The following is a 22,475-nucleotide window of genomic DNA, read 5'->3' as shown; positions in this document are numbered from 1 at the left end:
TAAACCACAGTTAATATATGTTTTAAGGTGGGGGCAATCACTTTTTCACACAGGGACCTGCAGGTTTGGATTTCTTTTTCCCGTAATAATAAAGAAGTTTATTTAAAAATGGCATTTTGTGTTTACTTGTTTTAATTTTTGTCTAATATTTAAATTTGTTTGGTGATAGGAAACATTTAAGTGTGACAAACATGTAAAATAATACAGATATATAATATGAATATATGTGTATACAGTACATATATACATATAATTATACACTTTTAAAATAAAAAAGCACCTGTACTAATCACTAAGGCTAGTTTCACACTAGCGTTCATGGGCGTAGGGCAGGGCCGCCGCTAAGCCCCGCCTCCGGCTGCGCCCCCTTCGGTTAGTTCCTCCTCTAATCGCATGAGGCTGCATGCGATCAGCGTATCCTATATTTAGCGTTGGATATGCTGATCGTGTGCTGACCATGCGCTGGTCTGATTTTGCTGGCGCTGTGCCCACTGCACAAAAAACGCGCTGTGTTGTATTTTTGTGCTCTGGGTGCAGCGTCAAAAGGGCACAGCGCCAGCAAAATCAGACCAGCGCATGGTCAGTGCACGATCAGCGTATCCAACACTAAATATAGGATATGCTGATTGCATGCAGCCTCATGCGATCAGAGGAGGAACTGACCGGAGGGGGCGCAGCCGGGGGCGGGGCTTAGCGGCAGCCCTGCGCTGCGCCCACAAATGCTAGTGTGAAACTAGCCTAAGCCACCCTCTGAGAACACTTGAGACATGCAAAGAAGTAAAGCAGAATACTCTTCAATATCTAGAAAGAACATTCTCTGTATGTTTAACCCATTCAATGTCTTACTACTTCCATTCCTGCATAATCACATATCTACGGATCTCGTTATTGTTCTAGACCACTAATATGTACAGCTGGGTTGATAACTGGAAGCTTCGCTACACAAAATGGGCTGCAGGGGAGCCAAAGAAGAAAAATTCCTGCGTTTATTTGGACATCGATGGACAATGGAAGACATCCTCTTGCGATGAGAATTATTCAGCAATCTGCAAACAGACGAACGGTAAGCTGAAGATGGAATTCTTATGTGGAATCTTCTAGATATGCGTACAATGGTTTTCTTATAAATTATATCATCATTGAACACTAGATCACTCAGGACTGAAATAAGCTTAAATAGTGACAAAGCTAAGCCGGCATATACTGCGTGCACTTAATGGGGTTGTTCCCTTTCAGAAAATCTCGGTCCTCGGGCGCAGTTTATTATAAAAAAAATTATTGTCCAGTGCGGAGTCTCGGCCACTGATCCCAGTGTACATTGTTGACTTTGGCACTGACATCACATCGACAGCCAATAAGTGAACTCGGTGGTTCTGCCGGTGTAAACAAAACACCCACTCAGAGAACTCAAGCTTATTGATTGGCTGCCAAACTGTCAATGTGACATCAGCTCTGCAGCCAATGCTGGACACCGAGAGCATTGTCAGAGACTTAGCACTGGATCCGGTGAGTGTGAGTATACCAAAGGTTTTTTTTCTAATAATGGAGCAAGAATTTAAGAAAAGGCCCTACCCCTTTATAGAGTCAGCCCATGCAGTTGTAGGGGGCCCTCTAATGGTTGGGGTCATTCAAGGTTGGACTGTTTAAACCAAGCACAGGCGCATGGTAGATGGAAAGCAAGTAAGTGGGTGGGTACACTGAACTGCTCGGCCACATCTAAGTTGCACTAGCCATCTAATCTTTATTTGAACAGTCATTTTGAACTGATAGACTCCCGTTAAATAAGTGACGAAAACCTGGATCAGGATGTAGTATCAACGAGAGCTGCAATAGTAGCAAAAAGTACTTAAAAAAGCATTGGCCTTTCTGTTGTTCTGGTTGTTTAGTTTTATATTTATAACATCCTTCTCTCATGGACTGGTGTAGGCAATCATAGGACAAGAAGCCACTTAAAAAATGCAGATTTTGTATCCATGCATAGTGAAATAGTTTTAAAGAGAACCACGTAAACTAACACTATTAAACTGCAAGTATCGGATTCATCTACAGGTTAGTAGTGCTCTTACAGTGTGCGGTGCTGACAATGGGACGCCCTCTGTTCATTTCCTCCCGGAAGCGGGGCTTTGAGTGCCAGCGCCGCACAATGTCAGAACCGTTTTACCGTTTTACATGGCAGGTTCATTTTAATTATGGAAACCGCAATATGTAATTATATCTAAGGTTATATTTCTTAGTTATCGCTCCTTCTGAACCACCTCAAAAGCCTGGAAAATGTCCAGAAACTGATGGCAAGACTTGGATACCCTTCCGTGGTCATTGTTATATTATTGAATCATCATACACTAGAAATTGGGCTCAAGCTTCCATGGAATGTCTTCGGCTTGGTGAGTTCTAGGAATATATACTTTCTTAACTCATATGAAAGCTCAGAGACATGGCATGCACCATCTCAGGCATAAAAATATTGTCTGGTACAAAGGGAAGGAAAGCCTTAATGTTTTCTTGGGTTAAAGATTTTGTCCAACTAAACATGTTTTACTTCAATGTGCTACACTCCTGAACCTGGAGGTTTTTTTCTTTTGTTCCTGCGTCTCTTATTTCCTGAGATATAGCCCCTCATCCCTGTATGTAAATCTAGTCTTGCTAGCTAACTGAGGATGTTCATCAAGATTTGAGGACCATGCCCACTTGCCTAACAAGACTAGACTTGCATACAGTAATATCTCAAGAATGGATAGGAGAAAGAACAAAGGAAAAACAATGCCAAAATCAGGAGAAAAATGGCAATTACAACAAGTAAAAGAACAAAGGAAAAACTGCCAAAATCAGGTGAAAAATGGCAATTACAACAGGTAAAAATAATACATATTTACAGCAAGGAACTCATCCCCTTTAAAATAGCAATTACAGCAATTACTATGACTTACTAATATAGTTTAATAGTTTAATTATCAACATTTTTCCTATCTGTAGATATACAATTTAGTGCCTACTCCATTTGCAGCTTGTGTTCAACACAGGACGCAGCTTGTTCGTTACATCATGAGGGAAAGGGGATGACTCACTGCTTTTTTCAATTAGTCAACCACCCTTCTTCTCCATCTATTGGAGATGAGTGAGTTGATTTGAGGTCAAATCAAATTTGCTTCGAATTCTACAAAAAAAAACAGGATCTGAATTTTTTTTTTTGCTATTCACTTTGGACAAATCCAGCAATGTAGATTTCAGAAGATAGAAGAGCCGATCGAATGACCAGTGGCAGGAAGACAGGTATGGGAAGGTCCAAGAAGTTCCTACTCAAAAGATTTTTTTTTTAAACCCCTTCCCGGTCAATTCAAATTGATTCAAATTTATTCTAGGCAAATTGAATTTCCTGCCTGAATTGAGCAAATCTGCCGGAACTGATTTGCTCAACTCTTCTGTCTAGGCATCGAGCTTGATTACTAAAATGACTGAGTCAGTTAGACCTTTCAAACACAGAACCGATCACATGCCGACACAGGAAAAGATTACCCTGAGTCCAGGAGTGTTTTAATATAGTGTTATGCTAGGATCATCTCTCACTCTCCAGGATCTGGCACTGCTGTACAATTTTTTGCATTTCAACAGTATTTAAATATGAACTTTGTAATGCTTCATTACCATTTTGGTAACACTGAAAGAAAACTCAATACTTTGTGCTATATTCCACCACAAATTACAGTAGATCACTAAGGAGTCCCAGTAGGGGGACACCTTGCGATCAACATATTATACCATTATATTATATTTTGTTAAAGTTTTGTGCCTAATTGCTTATATGTAAATCTGGACCAACAGCAGATCATTGACTATGCACATTATTATACTCATGCTGAATGTTATAAAGATTTTCATACAAACTACATTTTACATCTGTATTGTATATTAATACTCGTTGAATTTTTTTAGGTGCCAATTTAGTATCAGTTGAAGATTTGATTGAATCAGATTTCCTCTTCCATCATATTGAGCTGCTCGCTGACAAAGTGAAGACTTTTTGGGTTGGGCTGTACAGGAACGTGGAAGGTATAGTATCAAGGTCTTTTCTGTACTTTTTATCAGGAATCTGTTTCATTTCTAAAATACTTTTACCACCCTGGTTAATTTTCTTAGAAATCCTGTTAGTTATTGAAGCTTAGTATTTGTAACACAGTGCTAAAAAATCCATAAATAGAAATAAGTATGAAAGACGACTAGCTGGTTACCTGCAGCCACCTCTAGAGGGAGCCAATGAGCGTAATGCATACTGTTCTGCGTAGAAGTCAATGATAAGACAGTATTTAAAGTACTCACAAGTTCTGATCCTCAATAATGACTTCAGATGATTGTACTATTAAAGGGATTATCCAAGCAGAGCAAATATTTCTTCATTATCTCTTTTCATAGCAGGTTTCTGAATACTGACAGTGTGTTATAAGCACACTGTCAAGATTCTGCACTGTTGCCCACTTGAGCGATTTGTAAACTGGTGGTTGCATGCCCACTAGCTTCTCTTTTGCAAATTTCAATAGAACTATAAGAGAGGTGGGAAAATTTGCAAGTCGGCATGTGACCACAAGTATGCCATACTTGTCGCATACGACCATTCAGTCAGGCAACAGAGGGGGGGAATCCTGACAGTGTGCAAATTGCACAGTCAGTAATCAGTAGTCTACAGTGAGTTGTAAGCCATTTTAATCCAGAACAGCTTGTTTGTCCTTAATAAATAAATATATATATTAATTTGTAGAAAAATGGCTGTGGTTCGACAATACCCCCTTGGACTTTGTGAACTGGAATTACGGAGAACCCTCTGAACAGTCAGGTGAAGACTGCGTGGAAATGTACGCCTTACAAGGGACATGGAATAACATATACTGCTCCTCTTACAAAGGTTTCATATGTAAGAGGTTGAAAAGTAAGTAACTAAAGTAAAAATAGTAATGATATGTCAGACTCATAATGCATTTATTATGGGTTTTGTTTATACCCTTATAAATTATAATTTAATAATTAACCAAATACAAACTGAAGTGGGAAATATTTATTCTTCTGACATTATATTTTTAATGGCCAATAACCAGACTCATAATATGCTATGCATTTTTTTTTACAGTTCCACTGGCTACAGAACGCCCCATAGAGAAACCAGGTACAGTATATTCTACATTCATCTGCACAACAACATTTATATATTTTTTTTTAATTACAGCCTGGATTATCCTCCAGAGCTGAATTTATAATTCTGCCAACAAGCTTGTTGACTGTTTCCTGTAACAGCCAGCGTAACTGTGACTACAGCTCTGGAGTATAGTACAGGCCATGGACAGGGAATTTAGGATATATCCAGAGAGAGGACCCTACTCACAGGGTCAGTCGGTGAAAGAAAACACAATGGGGCCTTCCAGTGGTCATGGACCCCAAAGAGGCAACATAGACAGCCCCAGCCCTTAGGCTAAGTGCACACGTACCGGAACTCTCGCGGAAATTACCGCGAGAATTCCGGAATTTCAGTCCGCGGGAAAATCGCATTTTAAATTCCCGCGATTTTCCCGCGGAAAAACTAGCATTTTGCAAGCGTATTTAGCTTGCAAAATGCTAGCGTTCTCCAAGCGATCTGTAGCATCGCTTGGAGAACTGATTGACAGGTTGGTCACACTCGTCAAACATAGTGTTTGACAAGTGTGACCAACTTTTTACTACTGAGGCCGCCTATGCAGCATCAGTAGTAAAAGATAGAATGTAAAAAAAAAATAAAAAATACTGTTATTTATTCTTACCCTCCGACGTCCCGCGCAGGCGTTCCCAGTAATCCTTTGCGAAAATGCCCGCGATGACGTCAGTTCTCGTGGGATCGCGACGTCTCGCGGTAATTCGCGATGACGTCGCGCGAATGACCGCGAGACTTCGCGATCCCGCGAGAACGGACGTCATTGTGGGCATTTTCGCAAAGGACTACTGGGAACGGGAGCGTGAAGAGAAGCAGGAAGACTGCGCGGGACGTCGGAGGGTGAGAATAACAATATTTTTTATTTTTAAATTCTATTTTTTACAGGGATATGGTACCCAAAGCCCGGAGGACAGTCTCCTCTCCTCCGGACCGTGGGTACCATCCGCAAATGTTCTGCTTACTTTCCGCATGGTGTGCACAGCCACATGTGGAAAGTAAGCGGAACAATGCATTCTTATGGGTGCGGGATCGCCGCGATTCCGCAAATTAATGAGCATGCTGCGGTTTTTACCGCGAAGCGATTCCGCCGCGGTGAAAACCGCAGCATTAGTACAGCATTGCGGAATCCCATAGTAATGCATGGGATGCTTATTTTTCGCGGCAAAATCGCGCGGTTAAAACCGCCGCGGAAACGCGAAAAAAACGCTACGTGTGAACTCAGCCTTATTGTATTTTTTTTCACAAATCTTTAATATATCATCAATCTGATAAAATGCACCCATGTATCCATAAATGACCAGTCGTATTGAGGACACCTTGAGGAAATGTTGACCATGTATATAATATATGTTGGCTTTTTTGTCATGTTTATTTTTCATCTATAATTTGTTTTCACAGCGGAAAACAAAGGAGAAAAGCCCTCCCACGGCATAACGGGCGGTGTGGTTATTCTGGTGATACTCGTCATTGCCGGCACCACCATAGCAGTCTACTATCTATATAGGAGGAAACAGAACAAGCCACAACCAGACCCCAGCTTCAACAACACGTTATACTTTGATGGCAGCCACGCACCTTCGTCGCATGATACAAATGTCTTAGTGGAAAACATTGAGCAAAATGAACACGCCATTTCCTAATTCTCCATGTGTACCTTTAATGTAAAATAGTTGTCAGGCAGTGACAGACTCTCGTGAGATGTAGACCCCAAAAATTGGCAAAACAATCCATCTAAAACTTTAGCATTGGTTTACTAGATCTTCCAGATAGGGATGTCGCACAATTTTATGCAACCAAATGGCGCTATTAATACGTCGATGACCTAAAGAAAAGATCAACCAAAAATTATTCCACCTTTTTCGCTGCACCATTGTTCTCGATTGATAGGTCGATGGAGATAATGATATGGCTGCCAAACCTATTAGCATGAAAATAAGCAAATTTTTTTATGGACTTAAGTTATTCCATGAAATCCTGAAATTTTCTACAAGACTCTAATAAAATTGGGCAAACTGAATTCAATATTTTTTCATATGGTAAACTCAGCTTTTATTGATTTCTTCCAGTTGATTCTTTAGACATACCAGTTTGTACCGCCATAAATAATATAGGGCAAGAAAAATAATTAATAATCCAGTGGGGCCTAGAAGTGAAAGCTTTAAAGTGTCTCTTGTCATGAGGATACAACATTTCATTGGTTTTAATCAGTATTCTTATGTACATGTAGATGTTTGCATATTGACTCATGTAGAAAGACTATGACGCATTTTTCTTCCACCCGCGTAAAATGATTGACAGTTTTTCTTGTATATAGACTGATACAGAAAAAGCTATCAACAACTGTATGAAGGCAGGACTCTATTTCTCGAAGGATATGGGACTCGCAAGGTTTTTGTGTGGTGGGGAAGCAGGACTCACTGATTTCATGTGTGTGGGCAGGGGAAACAGAATTTGCAGGGCTTCTCTGTGTGGGCTAGGAAAGCAGGACTCACAGGCTTTCTTGGTGTGGGCGGGGGAAGCAGGACTCACAGGCCTCCTCTATGTGTGGGTAGGCGAAGCAGGATTCACAGTCTTCCTGTATGTACTGTATAGGCTAGGAAAGTTGGACTCACATGATTCCTCTATGTGTGAGCTAAGGAATTATGACTCACAGTCTCCTCTATGTGTGGGTAGGGGAAGCAGGATGCACAGGCTTCCTCTTTGTGTGAGCTTAGGAAGTAGGACTCACAGACTTCATCTGATTGTGGTTTGGAGAAGCAGGACTCATGGACTTTCTCAAGGAGTTCCAGCAGTATATAAACAGCTTTTTACAGTAAAATACTGAATTGAATATCTATGATCACCAAAATCTACATTTCAACCTCTATAGATAGATTTGTATGAGTTATTGTAAATAATCTCTCAAGAAGAGAGCACCAGTGACAATTTCCGATGTGTATCTCAGAAATCACGATATAAGTTAACAATCCCTATCACTGTTTCATGTTCACACAGCAGAAAGCCGGTGGTATTCAATGACTTATTTGACACCTTTTCATTCAGACTTTGTGGAACTTTTAAGAATATCTAAAGAGTCAGTAATAGAGTTGGGAGAATTAATTCGTAGGACTCCGGTGTAGCCACCAGGTCAGTAATCTGTAACCACTGGATGGAAGCTCTGCAAATCTCCTCTTACCTCCTGGCATTCCCAACTCCTTTTTTGATTAGCAGGGCTGACATGACATTGTGTGCGTCTCTCTCGACAGTCATCACGTCGCGTCAGCCCGGCAAATCAAAAGAGGAGCTGGGAATGCTGATAGGAAAGAGGACATTTGCTGATTACACAATCAGCGGTCACAGATTTCTAACCTGGCCAGTGGACCGGGTACTGAAATTGATTCTTCCATCTCTAGTTAGTAGAGTAGATGATCAAAGGATTTGCAGAGCCCTGGGAATTGCCTCTGTACCTCATCTGAATTCATATGCCCGGTGCAACTTCATCATTCTTGATGGCTGACGTCCTGCTGGGCCTGCTAATCATAAGAAGTGCTGAGGATTCCCGCAAGTAGAAGGTGGATCACAGGGCTCTACTCCGGTGGTGACAGCTACTTACTAGTATCTGTGAAATCTGTAAAAGTTTTGGCCACCTGCCGTATGTCATTTATAACACTAATGTGGCTAATGTACCCCCTTTAGGCTCTAGGGTTTAAGTGTAACTGTTACCTCAGCACCTCCTGTAGCTATGTCACTATTCATGATGATTTAGCGAATCCTGCTTTGAGCAGGGGGTTTGACCAGATGGCCCAAGAGGTCCCTTCCAACTCTACGGTTCTATGATTCTATGATTCTATACATGTCTACAGCAAATTGTACCACGGATATGATTGTATGATTGGTTTCTATGGTGTTGAGAATTTGGAATTTGGATCATGGCCATAAATATACCTGACTAACTTTGTTGCTTAGACACCTCCATAGTTTATGAAATTTGTTGTCTACCTTCACTGTAGGGGACACGGCCAGTTACACTACTGTGGACACAACCTAAAATGCTTATTAAAAAACAGGTCATAAAAAACATATTTCAAACCATGCAAAATCCAGTTTAATATCAAAACCGCATCAATCCTAATAAACATGCCTCATTTTCTTATCTCAAGCAGCACAGTTGTGCATCGATCAACTCGTAATCATCACAAATCATCGAGATTTCATCAGTCTGTGTGGGCTCTAATCATTATGACAGATGATGTGTAAAATAAAACGTTTCTATTAATCTTATGTGTACATCACTTATTTTTCTACTATAAATGCAATTGATATACCGTAGTATAGCCAGGGAATGAAACAACCACATCTACCTAAAGCCAAAGGACTCACCCCATGTCTCAAAATTCAAAGCTCCTTAATAGAGATGAGCGAATTTATTCGGATTCTGTTCCGAATAGGATCAGAATTGATTATCGTTTTTGCAATATTAGTCGAACACAGACAAACGTCATTGGAGCCAATGGGAGTAGAAATTGCTGAATATGTTCGGAACCTATTATAAGACATACATTCAGCACAAATATTGTTAGAATACGGCTTGAATATGTCAAGATCAGATTCAGGGACAAAACCAATTCGCTCATCTCTACTCCTTAGCAAGAAACTTCTACCTAAATTATAACAGTGTTTTCTATTTGCCTCCATGACACTTCTACTAGTATTTATTTTTAACGGAGAGAAATCCAGTTTCTGTCCACCATGACTGTCAGATGTATGTAAAGTCAGTCTCAGGCTGTCAGGTCAAAAACACTACCTTATACAGACTTGACACTAACAGATCTCAGAAGAACCTCAGTCTTCATCTTTTAACTGAGATCTGAACCTACTACAGGGTCCCCTGGGTTGGGTCCATGGAGTGGCTTCTGGCCAGAGGAATGAGTCTGAGGTAAGAATGGTAAGGATGGTCCTTTAGAACAATTTCAAGGGTGCCAACACTTTCGTCCATGACTGTATGTGAATTCAAAAAGCAATTTGTATTTTCTATTTTTCACATCAGTATTCCTGTCAGGGCAACTGTAGACTCCAATAACTGAGCTTCCTGGACTCAGGTTGCAGGCCTACTACTCTGTCGCTTTAATTGGTTGGCCTTCCTCAAACTCAATGGGCTTCAGTATTACAACTTCACTATAAATTTTTTCAGCTTACAACTTACTAGCTGCCTCCCTCCACCTCAGCTGTTCTATATTCCTCTCTGGTGGTGGAATACACCTCTCTCGGGGTGAGTGTCAGGGTGGTCTCCCAGTGACTCTTGCTGTTTTTTCCTTTCTGCCTGTGATCTCAGCCACCTGCTTGCAACTTCTCTTTACTGAACAGTACACGGCATGAATTTTTCACCGGAGTAGTTGAGCTTTTGTGCTCTTGAGCTCTGTTTGTGCCGCTCATTGTTAGCAATGGACCAAATGTATTTTGGATGTTAATGAACAAACGCTGTACTCCAAAAATTATTCATTAGAATGACTAATTGACTTTCATTAAAAAATAATCTCAGTAAGAAGCTCCGGCTTTACAATTGTCAATTTTCATGTTTTTAACCTATTGTTACTTTAAAAGCAACTGTCTCCATATCCATCACACACTTCCTTGTGTAATATAGCATAATGACTTTCTGCTACGTGCCCAAAAAAGTTTTCAAGCAATCAATATGATCATTAGTGCAGAAGAATGCTCACAGAAATGTGACATGAAGTTCCGGGTCCCCAACACAAATTTTGTAACTCCTCCCCCCACCCATTTATATTACTGGTGTCTTCTCTAGCAAACTGGCCTCTGGGGATACTGCTTCACCCAATATAGCTATGCCATCGATTTTTTACAAAGTAATGTATTAGTGAATATTTTAAGTACCTCCAATGCTTCAATTAGTCACTATTTAGAACAAAGTAATTCAACAGCCATCATGTATTTGGTTGTGTTGCCACATCTTAATAGAAACTCATGCCACCATATAAACTCATGCCACCACCTTGATTTATGTTGCTTATCTAAGAAGGTGGATTCGTAGGTGCCATGTCCTTTATATTGCATGGACACATCATTTATAGGTGTTGGAGGAGTCATATGAGTCCGAAATGACAAACATATATAGAAGCCAAGCGGGTAAGAAGGTGCAATTCAATGATTAGCTTCGCCGTGAAGCCTCGGGAGCCTGTACTTGCTTTGAGCATTCATTCTATGCTGACAGAGTCCCTTTATGTCACTTTTCTTCATGACTCATGGTTTTGCTGTTTTTTGCACCAAATTCATCAAAATGGCGCTCGCGATCCATGAATTTTGCGCACACGCCAAAATTGTCTTTTTTCTGCTTTTAACTGTAGTTGCTACTTTTTATTGCAAAAAATAACACATTATGCAAAATGTTGAAAAAAAATGGTACTTTTAAACTGGAGTATCTAAAATCACTCCAGATGGAGACTGGAGTGGTGTTGCACCAAATTTTGCGAGGTTTTTTTTTTTTTTAAAAAGGTTGCATTTTCTAAATCAGTCTAAACATCTGGAAAAATGTATAAATCAGTCTAAAACAACTGGAAAAGCCAAATTGACATACAAATCAGAAAGCTTACTAAACCACAAAAGATAGCTTGAAAAAAGGTGCAAATTATTTGATGAATTTGTCACAAATCAGAAAAAAAATCACTAAATAAGAAGTATTCACATAAAAAAACTGGCAGAAATGCAATGATAAATCGGTCTCCATGTCCTTAAGAAATGCACCCAGAATTGAAATAAAATTTATTTAATGAATTTTTAGGCTCTTATGTTCTATGAATAGATTTGACATTTTTTTAGTTTTTTATCTTGGCTTAGTGTATCTCTATATCTGTGGCACCAGATGACAAAACATGACTTTGTAATACTCTTCAGGAGTTGTTTATGCTATACGAGTCGATTTTTGGCTCCCCAAAACCCATATTAACCTATGGGCTTGATGTCACCAGACAATACAAAGGTGACATCAACCCCACAAATATGAACCCCACTTGCCACCACCAAAGGGCAAGTGGGAAGAACCGGCAAAGTGCCAGAATTGGCACATATAATAGATGTCCCTTTTCTGGAGCAGCTACAGACTGCTATTTTTAGGCTGGGGGGCAATATCCATGGTCCCTTACTGGCCAGAGAATACCAGTCCCCAGATGTCTGCTTTAACTTTGCAGGTTGTCAAAAATGGGGGGAACCCCACGTCATTTTTTAAAATTATTAATTTAAATAATTAAAAAGTGGGACCCCTCTATTCTTGATTACAAGCCTTGCTGAAGCTGTTTGCTGGGGATGTCAGCCCGCAGCTGTCTGTTTTGACTGGCTGGTTATCAAAAATACAGGGGAACTCCTCATTTTTTCAAAAATTTATAGCCCATCAGCTGTCATCTACTCTAGCTATTAAGAGATGAATACATCTCTCAACATTGTCCCCTGCTAGCATTGATTTCAGTGTGAGAAGGGGACAGTGATGTGAGCTGTCTTCGATTTAGCACCTGGCCCTGGGAAACTGCGCAAACAGTACCGCTGATTCCCAGGTGCCGGTGCGTGTCACACTGATGACACAGGATGTCATCCATATGTCATCAGTGTGCACATGTGTGGGATATTTTGCAGTTCATGTTGCTACCGGAAACACTGTCATTTAAAAGAGCCCTTACTGAACTTGAACATTTACCGAAATTTGGCCAAATTTTGCCAATTTTTAGGGGAAAGTCTCAGGAATACAAACACGAATCCGAATATGCAACATTCATGCTGAATTTTTTTGATTGACGAAAAAGGGCTGGTCGATTTCTTAGATACACATAATATTGTGGGTTAAAGTTAAATTTGTGACAAAATGTACAATTGGTGGAGAAAAGTTGATCTTGATGGAGCTAAGTCTTTTTTTAACCCATGTACCTATGTAACTATGAACGTTTTCCGAACACGTTTGCTCATCTCTAGTAAACGCCATAATGGAAAAAAAAAATTGCAGAATTGTGAATTTTTTCGGTCACTACTCCACCCTAAAAAATATGCAAAGGAAAAAAATTATGAAATTTTTATTGATAAAAGCATAAGTTTGTCAAGCCAAAACAAGCCCTCACTTCGATTGACGTAAAATATAGGAGTCGTGAAAAATGGTGATAAAAAACAATTTTTCTTTCTCCACCTAAATGCAAAAAAAAAATGTAACGCTAGTTTCACATTTGCGCTTTATAGCGCAGCGATGGCTTGTGCACGGCCACCGCTAAGCCCCGCCCCCTGCCGGCTCCCTGCCCGCCCCATCCAGTCATCGCCGCCTACTAGCGCACATGGGCGCTTGCGATCTGCGCACCCTATCTTTAGCATAGGGTGCGCAGATCATGCGCAGGACGTGCGCTAGCAGGATTTTGCCGTGCGCTGCGCACTTTTGAAGGTGCGCCGTGCGCGCTGAATGCAGCATGTTGCATTTCGGCGCGCACGGCACACCTTCAAAAGTGCCCAGCGCACGGCAAGATCCTGCTAGCTAAAGATAAAGCGCAAATGTGAAACTAGTCTAAGTTTGGTATTACCATAATTGAACTGACCTGAAAAATTATGATTTGGAGTCAATTTTTACAACAGAATGAAAATAAAAAATAAACAAACTACCAAAAAATAAGGCACTTTCTTTTTCTTTTTCAGAACTTCACCACATTTGTCATTTTTACCAGGAAAACTGAATTGCAAAATGAATAATCTTATTCGAAACTATAACTTGTCTTGCAAAAAAACAAGCCCTCATAATGCTGTGTCGGCAGAAAGAATTAAAAAAGTAACGGCTCTTGGAAGCAGGGGAGACTAAAAAGAAAAATCACTCGATCCTTAAGGGATTAAAGTAGGCTTTTTTATTTATTTTTTGTATAAAACTTTATAGCAATTTTGGATTCCTCATCCAGTGTGTTCCTCAGTTTCATTTGACAAAAAGCTGGAGCATTTCATATGCCTTCATGGGTGTGAATTCGGCTGTTTTATGCAGTAAACTGTGCACAGACCCCCTGTTGTCTCGAAGCAGCTTGTCACTGCAAATCAGCTTAGTGAACCAATTAATAAATTCCTTCAAAACACATTGCAGTCATTCTACTTAGCAGGCTTCTTTGTAAAGTCTTCATACTGCAGTTGTGGCACTGGGATACTATATGCTCTGGATATTTAGTTCCTAGCATAGTGGGCATCATGTGGACGAAGCATCCTTTTTGGATAAAAGCATTTTTCTTTTCATTTTGTATACTCTACATGGACGCACATGCTGAATCCCGCCATGGAGAAACCAACCAGACCTACAGCTACAGAGGACTTCTGCAAACTCTTCATACTTTCTTGCCTGGAAATGAAACAGATCTCCGCAGGAACAGCTCAAAAGAGATTTTAACATTATTGCTGGAGAAGGTTGAATGTCCTAGCAATTTAAATAGCAGACAGCAAACTTGCAATCGGGTTAGTAAGTGATTATGAAAACCTGAGCCACAAATGTTTTTTTCCAGCTCTTGATATTATTTAACTTATAGATTTTATCTTTACAATTTGAGATTGAAATTTGTAATTTCTTAAAAAAAGATGCACGTGGTTGCTTTAGTTAAAATTGTAATTCATTATTTAAATGTATACATTATTTTCAATTGCATTTAGTTTATTTTTCCTTAAAAAAGTAGGTTTTTAGAAATTGTATTTAGCAATTGTATTTTGTAAATATGTATTTTTAAAAAATATAAATATATTATATATATCATATTAAAATACGTTGTAATTGTAGCATAAAAAACAGTAAGTATTTTGGCACACAGGATTAGTATTCCGGTAGCATTCTTTATGCCACATCACATTCATTGTGTCAGTGTACGTGCTCAGAATATTTTATCTTCTGTTCAAAAGTGTTGAATGTCCAAAGAAGATGAGTTTAGAAAGAAAACTTAAGCCTTTGCAATACAAGGAAGATCATTTTGTAAAAAAGTATACACAGTGGGGGAAAAAGTATTTGGTACAATGCTGATTTTGCAAGTTTTCCCACCTACAAAAATGGAGAGGTCTGTAATTTTTGTCGTAGGTACACTTCACCTGTGAGAGATAGAATCTTAGAAAAATTGCAGAAAATCACATTGTATGATTTTTACATCATTAAATATTTGCATTTTAATGTATTTGATACAACCGAAAAACAGAACTTAATATTTGGTACAGAAACTTTTGTTTGCAATTACACAGGTCAGATGTTTCTTGTAGTTATTGACCAAGTTCGCACACACTCCAGTGAGGATTTTAGCCCACTCCTCCATACAGATCTTCTCCAGATCTTTCAGGTTTCTGGGTTGTTGCTGGGCAACATTGAGTTTCAGCTCCCTCCAAAGATTTACTTTTCGGTTCAGGTCTGCAGACTGGCTAGGCCACTCCAGGATCTTAAAATGCTTCTTACGGAGCCACTCCTTAGTTGCCCTGGCTCTGTCTTTCAGGTCATTGTCATGCTGGAAGACCCAGCCATGACCTATCTTCAATGTTCTTATTGAGGGAAGGAAGTAGTTGGCCAAAATCTTGCAGTACATGACCCCATCCATCCTCCATTCAATATGATGCAGTCATCCTGTCCCCTTTGCAGAAAAACACACTCAAAGTATGATGTATCCCCCAACATGCTTCACAGTTTAGACAGTATTCTTGCGGCTGTACTCGTCCTTCTTCTTTCTCCAAACACATTGAGTGCAGTTGATGCCAAAAAAGTTATATTTTGGTCTCATCTGACCACGTGACTTTCTCCCTTGACCCCTCTGGATCATCACATGGTCATTGGTGAACTTCAAACAGGCTTGGACATATGCTGATGTGATTAGAGGGACCTTGTGTGCACTGCAGGATTTTAATTAATGGCGGCGTAGTGTGTTACTAATGGTAATGTTTGAGACTGTGGTCCCAGCTCACTCAGGTCATTGAACAGGCCCTCCTATGTAGTTCTCTTCTGATTCCTAACCTTGTTCAGAATTAGCCTTACCCCACAAGGCGAGATTTTGCATGGAGCTGCAGACCGAGGAAAATTGACAGCTCTTTGGTCTTGACCATGGTGGAGAGGTTGGAGTATGATTTATTGTGTGGACTGGTGTCTTTTAAACAGGTAACAAGTTCAAACAGGTGCAATTAATACAGGTAATGAGAGCAGAGTAGGAGGGCTTTTTAAAGAAAAACTAACAGGTCTGTGAGAGCCAGAATTCTTGCTGGTTGGTCGGCGATCAAATACTTATTTCATGCAATAAAATGCAGTTTAATTATTTAAAAATCATACAATGAATTGAATGAAAAAGGGATTTTTTTTTTAATCATGCATTGTTTACAAAGCACCATCATATTCCACAGCACTTTACAAATGTCATCGCTGTCACCATTGGGGATAATATTCTAAATTCCTTGCCGGTATGTCTTTGAAGTGTGGGAGGAAACCAGAATATCCGGAGCAAACCTGTGCACATACAAAGTCCTTACTGATGTTGTCTTTGGTAGGATTTGAACTGAGGACCCCAGTGCTGCAAAGCAACAGTGCTAACCACTAAGGCCTGTTTCACACTGCCGTTTTTGACCATCAGTCAAAATCCACTGTTTTTGCAAAAAAAGGATCCGTCATTTTTTTTGGCGGATCCGTTTTTTTCCCCATTGATTTGCATTACCGGCGGATCTTGACGGATGGCTATCCGTTGGATCCGTTTTTTTGCGGATCCGTCAATTTTTTTCCATCCGCCAAGATGCCTGGACGGACCATGCAGCGTTTTTTTTCCTGCAGGATCCGCATTTTTATAGTGCGCATGCCCGGAGGAATGAAGTCAGCCGGAAATTTAACCCTGAAATCATTTCTGGCGGCTCTCTCTCTCTCTCTCTTCCTTTAAAATTCTTCATTCATCGGATCCGTCAAAAAAATGGTCCGATGACATCCGTTCACATCAGTTACCAACTGATCCGCTTTCCGCCATTTTGGCGGATTTTAACTGACACTAAAAAACTGAAGTGTGAAGCAGGCCTAAGCCACCATGCTGCCCAGACTTAGTTTGCTGCTTAATTTTGTTGTCCCGGAGCCTGTAGAGTAAGAATATTTGAAGCAGGACAACCCCTTTAACATCACATAGATATTATTGACTCATTTGCTACCACGCCGTGTTTTGCCTTACATCATACTTTTGAAATAAAATTTTGTATAATTTTGTGCCAATCTAGAAGCCTTTTTCATACAGCCAGACCCCTACTTTCATCTTCTGACCTATATTCCCAGCTACACAACCAATTCTTGCTGCTGAAGCAAATGACAATTCTATTAGAAATCATCAGGTTCAAAGAAGAGGTCCCAGGGGGTGGTCTAGAAATGATAAAAGACTCTGATAGCCAATAAGCAGTGCCTGTTTTTTTTTGCTTTGCTGAATATGTCTGGGTCCAACACTGCATACAAATAATGGGGCTAGAAGGGGGTGAAGGTACATCACCCAAGGTCCCTTTAACCCATGGTCCAATTGCAGCTACTGCGTTGTCAAAATGTTTGTTATACCTTCATCAACATGCCATGTTTTATATTTCTCATGTTTTATGTTGGTTTTAGTGTCTTCAAGCTGATACTCTTCTATCAATGGCTGGTAAAGGGCGCACAAGTAAATTGGATGATGATACAATGCAGAAGATATCAGTCTTTCTTCTGTTTTACATACTGAATAAGGAAGACTTCTGCTCCTCATCTCCTGATGTGTTGAACATGGACTATCTATTCTATCGCAATAGTATACTCAATCTAAGGAAAGATGAAGACTGCCATTATTTGTCTGCCAACGAACTAGAGGATATTCTACAGGAAACAAGACTCCATTTCCAAATAACCCATGGACAAGGGGTAAGATGTGTATCTGGTTAACACTAGTTTTCAAATAACAATATACATTTTTGGGAACTATATATAATTTACTATGCAGGGACTGTGAAAAATGCAATAAAGTCCCCAACCAGTACCATCAATCTGTGTCCCAATTGCTCTATTTGCATTATCTATTTGATCCTCTCCCCTTAGAGCATATACTGTATGCAAATATATGGTTGTCCTCTTTTTGGAATAATTTTATTTTTTTACTTAGAGTGTGTAGGGTGTCACTACTTTCATGCTGCTGGTAGGATTCACAGGTACAAGTAAGCAATGCGGTTGAGTCCAAGCAGGTGAAGTTTTTTATCTCCATACTCTTGGGAGGACTCCACGTAAAACAAAAACAGGTATAACAGAAGAAAACAATGTCCTCAGGAAGTACAGGGTCACCAGTTTACAATTAAATCCATTCAAGTCTGCAAAGGATCACAGGTCCCTTCATTTTTACAGAGCCAAGTCCCAGAAGTATTTTCCACCTCTACTCCCAGACAACTCTGGAGCAGTTCAGCTCCCCCTTTACACAAGCTGCACTTTCTGGATTGGAGTATGGGAATAACCAGTCCCGCCCAGCTCTTCTAGTCATTCCAAAAACCCAGACCTAAAATCTGGGCCCATTAAAAGCACTTCTCAGCACTTTACCTGCTGGAATCTACTTCTCTGGGTTTCACATCACTGAAGCTAGGCACATCGGTGAAACAAATACTCCATCCAGGAATTTTCCAGCTACTTTCCTACAAGGGGACCTGTCACTTTGTGCAAAAAAAGAGTTAAATACCTTTCAATAATTCCTGAATTACCCCAATTTTGATGATCTTTTCCATTTTGCGCTGCATTGCTCCATTGCAGATATAATTACATTTGTTACATTTGGAGCTTAATATGTGAAATCTCTTCTTGTAGTGCAACAAGGCGTTTCTTCAGACAGTTCTGCAGGGGCATGTTCTTTTACTCCTCCAGGATGCTGCCAATCACAGCTTGGCAGTGTTTGAGATAACTAATTATCTGCTGAGTTATGATTGGCATCATCTGAGAGGGAGGGGTGAAAGCACATGCCCCCGTAGAAGTTTCTGAAATGACACATAATTACATTACATGCAGAGATTTCTCATATTAATCTGCTTAAAAAAGAGGCTGCGTGGCACTCCAATGAAAGGGGTGCACAAATAAGAGAACTACTCCAATAATATAGAAAAAAGATTTTGGCACTCTCGATTGAGATGCAAAAAACAAATTTTTATTGATGCAGGTATATTCACAATTGACATTTCGGCCAATACTAGGCCTTCATCAGAAGAAACACCTTACCCAAATGGACCTGAAGAAAAGAAAACAAGCTGTGGAGATAAGCGCCTCTCTTCTATCACGGCTGTGCATACTGTATCTCCAGCGCATGTTCTCTTTTCTTCAGGTCCATTTGGTTAAGGTGTTCATGACCTTCATATCTTTAAGAATTGACTATCATTGTAATTCTGATGAAGGCCTAGTATTGGCCGAAACATCAATTGTGGATATACCTGCATCAATAAAAAATTGCTTTGTTTTTTGCATCTCAATCGGAAGTGCCAAATTCTTTTTTCATATTGATCTGCAAAAGCAACAAATGTGAATATCTCTGCAATGGAGTGTAGCAATGCAAAATGGAAAAAAGCAGCAGAATTAGAAGGGCTCAGGATTTCGTACAAGGTATAACGATCTTTTTGGAGCAATTGACAGATCCTCTTTAAATGCAAGTACTTGGACCTAAAAAATAATTTTAGCAATTGGGTTTCACTAAAAATTTTGGATCGTTTGGTTTTTACAAACTCTTTGTTTCCCTGTACGTTCAACTTTGTTGTGGTCTGTGGTCATAAATCAGCTGTGATCAGGTCAGAGAAAGAGAGATAAAAGAGCTTCACACTCTCCCATCAGTACTTGAAAAACATGGCTTTCTTCTTCCAAAAACAGTGATTCCCTGTACAGGTTGTGTGCGGTACAATTGCTGTTCACAGATACCTCCATCCAATCTCACTGAGCTAGCTCTAGCATGCAAGGAAAATTGACAACCATTTTAGCCTCTAGATGTCCAAAGTTGGAAGAGGCACACCCCAAAAGACATGCAGCTGTAATTACAGTGAAAAGTGGTCCTACAAAGTATTGAAAGTATTGACTCGGGGGGGGTTGAATAAAAATGCACATCAAAATATTTTGATTTATATTTTTAAAATATTAAGAAACTCATGTATTATTTCCTTTACAACTCACAAATACCTGCTACTTTTTTGTGTTGGTATATCACATAAATTCCCAATAAAATAGATTTAAGCTTGTGGGTGTAACGTAAAGTTCATGGGGTATGAATACTTTTTTCAAGGCTTTGTATATTCATTGTCCAATGTGCTAATCATGATACAAGATAATTATAGTCCCTCACTTTGGTTTCTCAGTGTTCAGATGTCAATTCTTTGGAGAAGGACTTTGGAGTGCTGCACAATATAGATGAAATGAGTCTCCCCAAACTTGCTGAAGTGATTGTCACGGCCTCCATTCAACACATCTGCGTGAGAAGAGACACATTACCCAGCGCAGACTTTTTTACAGATTCCATTTTCAAATCCTTGAATAGAACTAGTGAACTGTACGCCGCAGGTAAATCTTCCCAAATATTCTGAATATCTATGAAGGTATGAGTATGTGTGAATCGTTCCGTGACGTACAATATGTAGTCTGAGAGAGTGCTTTGTTCTTTAATGCAAACTGTCACTTTCATCCCTATTTGCTCTGTCTCTACCTCTCCAATAATTAGATATATTTGTCAGATTTAGAGCTACAGAGACACAGATTTCTGAATTGCGGATTTCGGTCTCACACTTTAGCTTCTGTACACATTTATTAAAATCTAACTGGTTAACAGTACATGTCACTTACATCTCCTGATCCCCAGATCAATAACATTACTCCCCTCGCCCATCGCTGACCGACCATGTGTCTTTTTTTTTTAAACTGGATAGGCAAAATTACAAACAGATCATAATTCGTAATATTCAATCTAGTTATATATCCACTAGGAATGAATAAAAGATCCCATACTCCATGCAAACTTCCATAATGCTGGCATCCCGCGCAACTCTTGCAATTACGAGGCTTCACGATGTCAAAAAGTTAGATGCCACCTAACGCAACGTCATGACGTTGTGTCGTGGCACAGCATGACAATATCATTGGGGCCTGTTAATTGCAAGAGGCACCCATGATGCCGGAATTCGAGTACTGACAAAGAAAGCTTACACAGCCATTGTCTGGCTGCCACACAATACTGAAGCCGATGCCGGAGAAGGGTTGCCTTTCACCGTCCCCAACTTCTAGTGGGTTAGACTCAAATTTGAATAGGAAGTTTATGTTAGTTATTATAATGGAATCTTCTTTGCTTTTACTCTTTTAAATATTGTTTTAAATTAATTTTTGAAAAAATACTGGTCTCTTTTTATGCGGTAACAGGACACGTGTGCCCGCTATGGGGATGGGAGGTCATGGGGCGTATGCTATCACTGAATCTTATATAACTACACCCATGAGTAAGAAAGAGAAGGTCATTGCTCTACCAGTTACCAATAAATTAAGAAGTACTCAACATAAAGTAAGAACAGATTCTAAGGTAGGAAAAAAGTTACCAAACTATGATCCAAATATAATATTGCTCTTCTATTAATCCAATAATGTGTCTGAGTATGGGGTTCTGTTTTGGTTTCCAGGCTGTAATATGAAAGTAAAGATCTCTCTTATATTGAAGTGCTGTAGAATAAAATCACCGTCCTAATGCTCTGGCACTTCATTTAGGGCCAGAATGCATTATTTGCAAGGCATTACAAATCAATACTAAAAAGAGTTCTTTACAGTAAGAGTAATCACATTTTGGAATGTTCTATTAAACTACATTGATAAAAGTCTTGGGACACCTTCACATTCCGCCTACAAAAGATTTATGTCCTACCATTCTATATCCATAGGCATTTATATGGAGATGGCCTCTCTTTTCACTTATAACAACTTTCATTCTTCTGTAAAGGCTTTCTCCAAGATTTTGGAAGTGTCTTTGGAAATTTTTGACCGTTCATCCAGAAAAGCATTTGTGAGGTTTAGACGTTGATATGGGGAGAAGCTGAGCTCACAGTATCTTTTCTAGTTCATCACAAAGGTATTGGATGGGGTTGAAGTAAGGATTCCGTATGCTTGGTCATGTTCTTCTACACCAAACTCCCACAAACATGTCTTTACGGGCCTTGGGCCTTCACCAAACTGTCCCCCAAAAGTTGGAAGCTACAATTGTCCAAAAATGTCTTGTGCTGAAGAATTTAGATTTCTCTTCACTGGTATTAGAGGGCCTTCTCCCACTTTGCACTGATGAGGGGCAGTACACCGAAACACAGTGTCTGCAAATGGAGA

At 39.7% G+C, this 22,475-nt stretch overlaps 2 protein-coding genes across 5 annotated transcripts in view; both read left to right on the top strand.

Annotated features, from left to right (window-relative positions):
* Nucleotides 1–9,425, top strand: part of MRC1 (mannose receptor C-type 1) — a 126,795-nt gene extending 117,370 nt beyond the window's left edge. For both annotated transcript variants that reach the window (XM_073581867.1, XM_073581868.1), the window contains exons 25-30: nt 898–1,063; nt 2,235–2,384; nt 3,931–4,047; nt 4,751–4,918; nt 5,117–5,152; nt 6,569–9,425. In XM_073581867.1, the coding sequence (XP_073437968.1) occupies nt 898–1,063; nt 2,235–2,384; nt 3,931–4,047; nt 4,751–4,918; nt 5,117–5,152; nt 6,569–6,810 (879 nt within the window). In that variant the 3' untranslated portion in view covers nt 6,811–9,425. The remainder of the gene's footprint in view (nt 1–897; nt 1,064–2,234; nt 2,385–3,930; nt 4,048–4,750; nt 4,919–5,116; nt 5,153–6,568) is intronic.
* Nucleotides 9,426–14,026: 4,601 nt separating this feature from the next.
* Nucleotides 14,027–22,475, top strand: part of SLC39A12 (solute carrier family 39 member 12) — a 66,207-nt gene continuing 57,758 nt past the window's right edge. The window contains exons 1-3 of one of the 3 annotated variants that reach the window (XM_073581866.1): nt 14,027–14,620; nt 17,748–18,032; nt 20,480–20,681. In XM_073581866.1, coding sequence (XP_073437967.1) covers nt 14,360–14,620; nt 17,748–18,032; nt 20,480–20,681 — 748 coding nt within the window. In that variant the 5' untranslated portion in view covers nt 14,027–14,359. The remainder of the gene's footprint in view (nt 14,621–17,747; nt 18,033–20,479; nt 20,682–22,475) is intronic. The other 2 variants (XM_073581863.1, XM_073581864.1) reach the window with 2 other exon arrangements.

The sequence above is a fragment of the Dendrobates tinctorius genome, unplaced genomic scaffold, assembly GCF_039654945.1.
Source record: "Dendrobates tinctorius isolate UK_male_01 unplaced genomic scaffold, ASM3965494v1 ptg000070l, whole genome shotgun sequence".
Taxonomy (NCBI): domain Eukaryota; kingdom Metazoa; phylum Chordata; class Amphibia; order Anura; family Dendrobatidae; genus Dendrobates; species Dendrobates tinctorius.
Note: the sequence above shows the minus strand (reverse complement) of the source record. Positions and strands in the feature narration are given on the sequence as shown.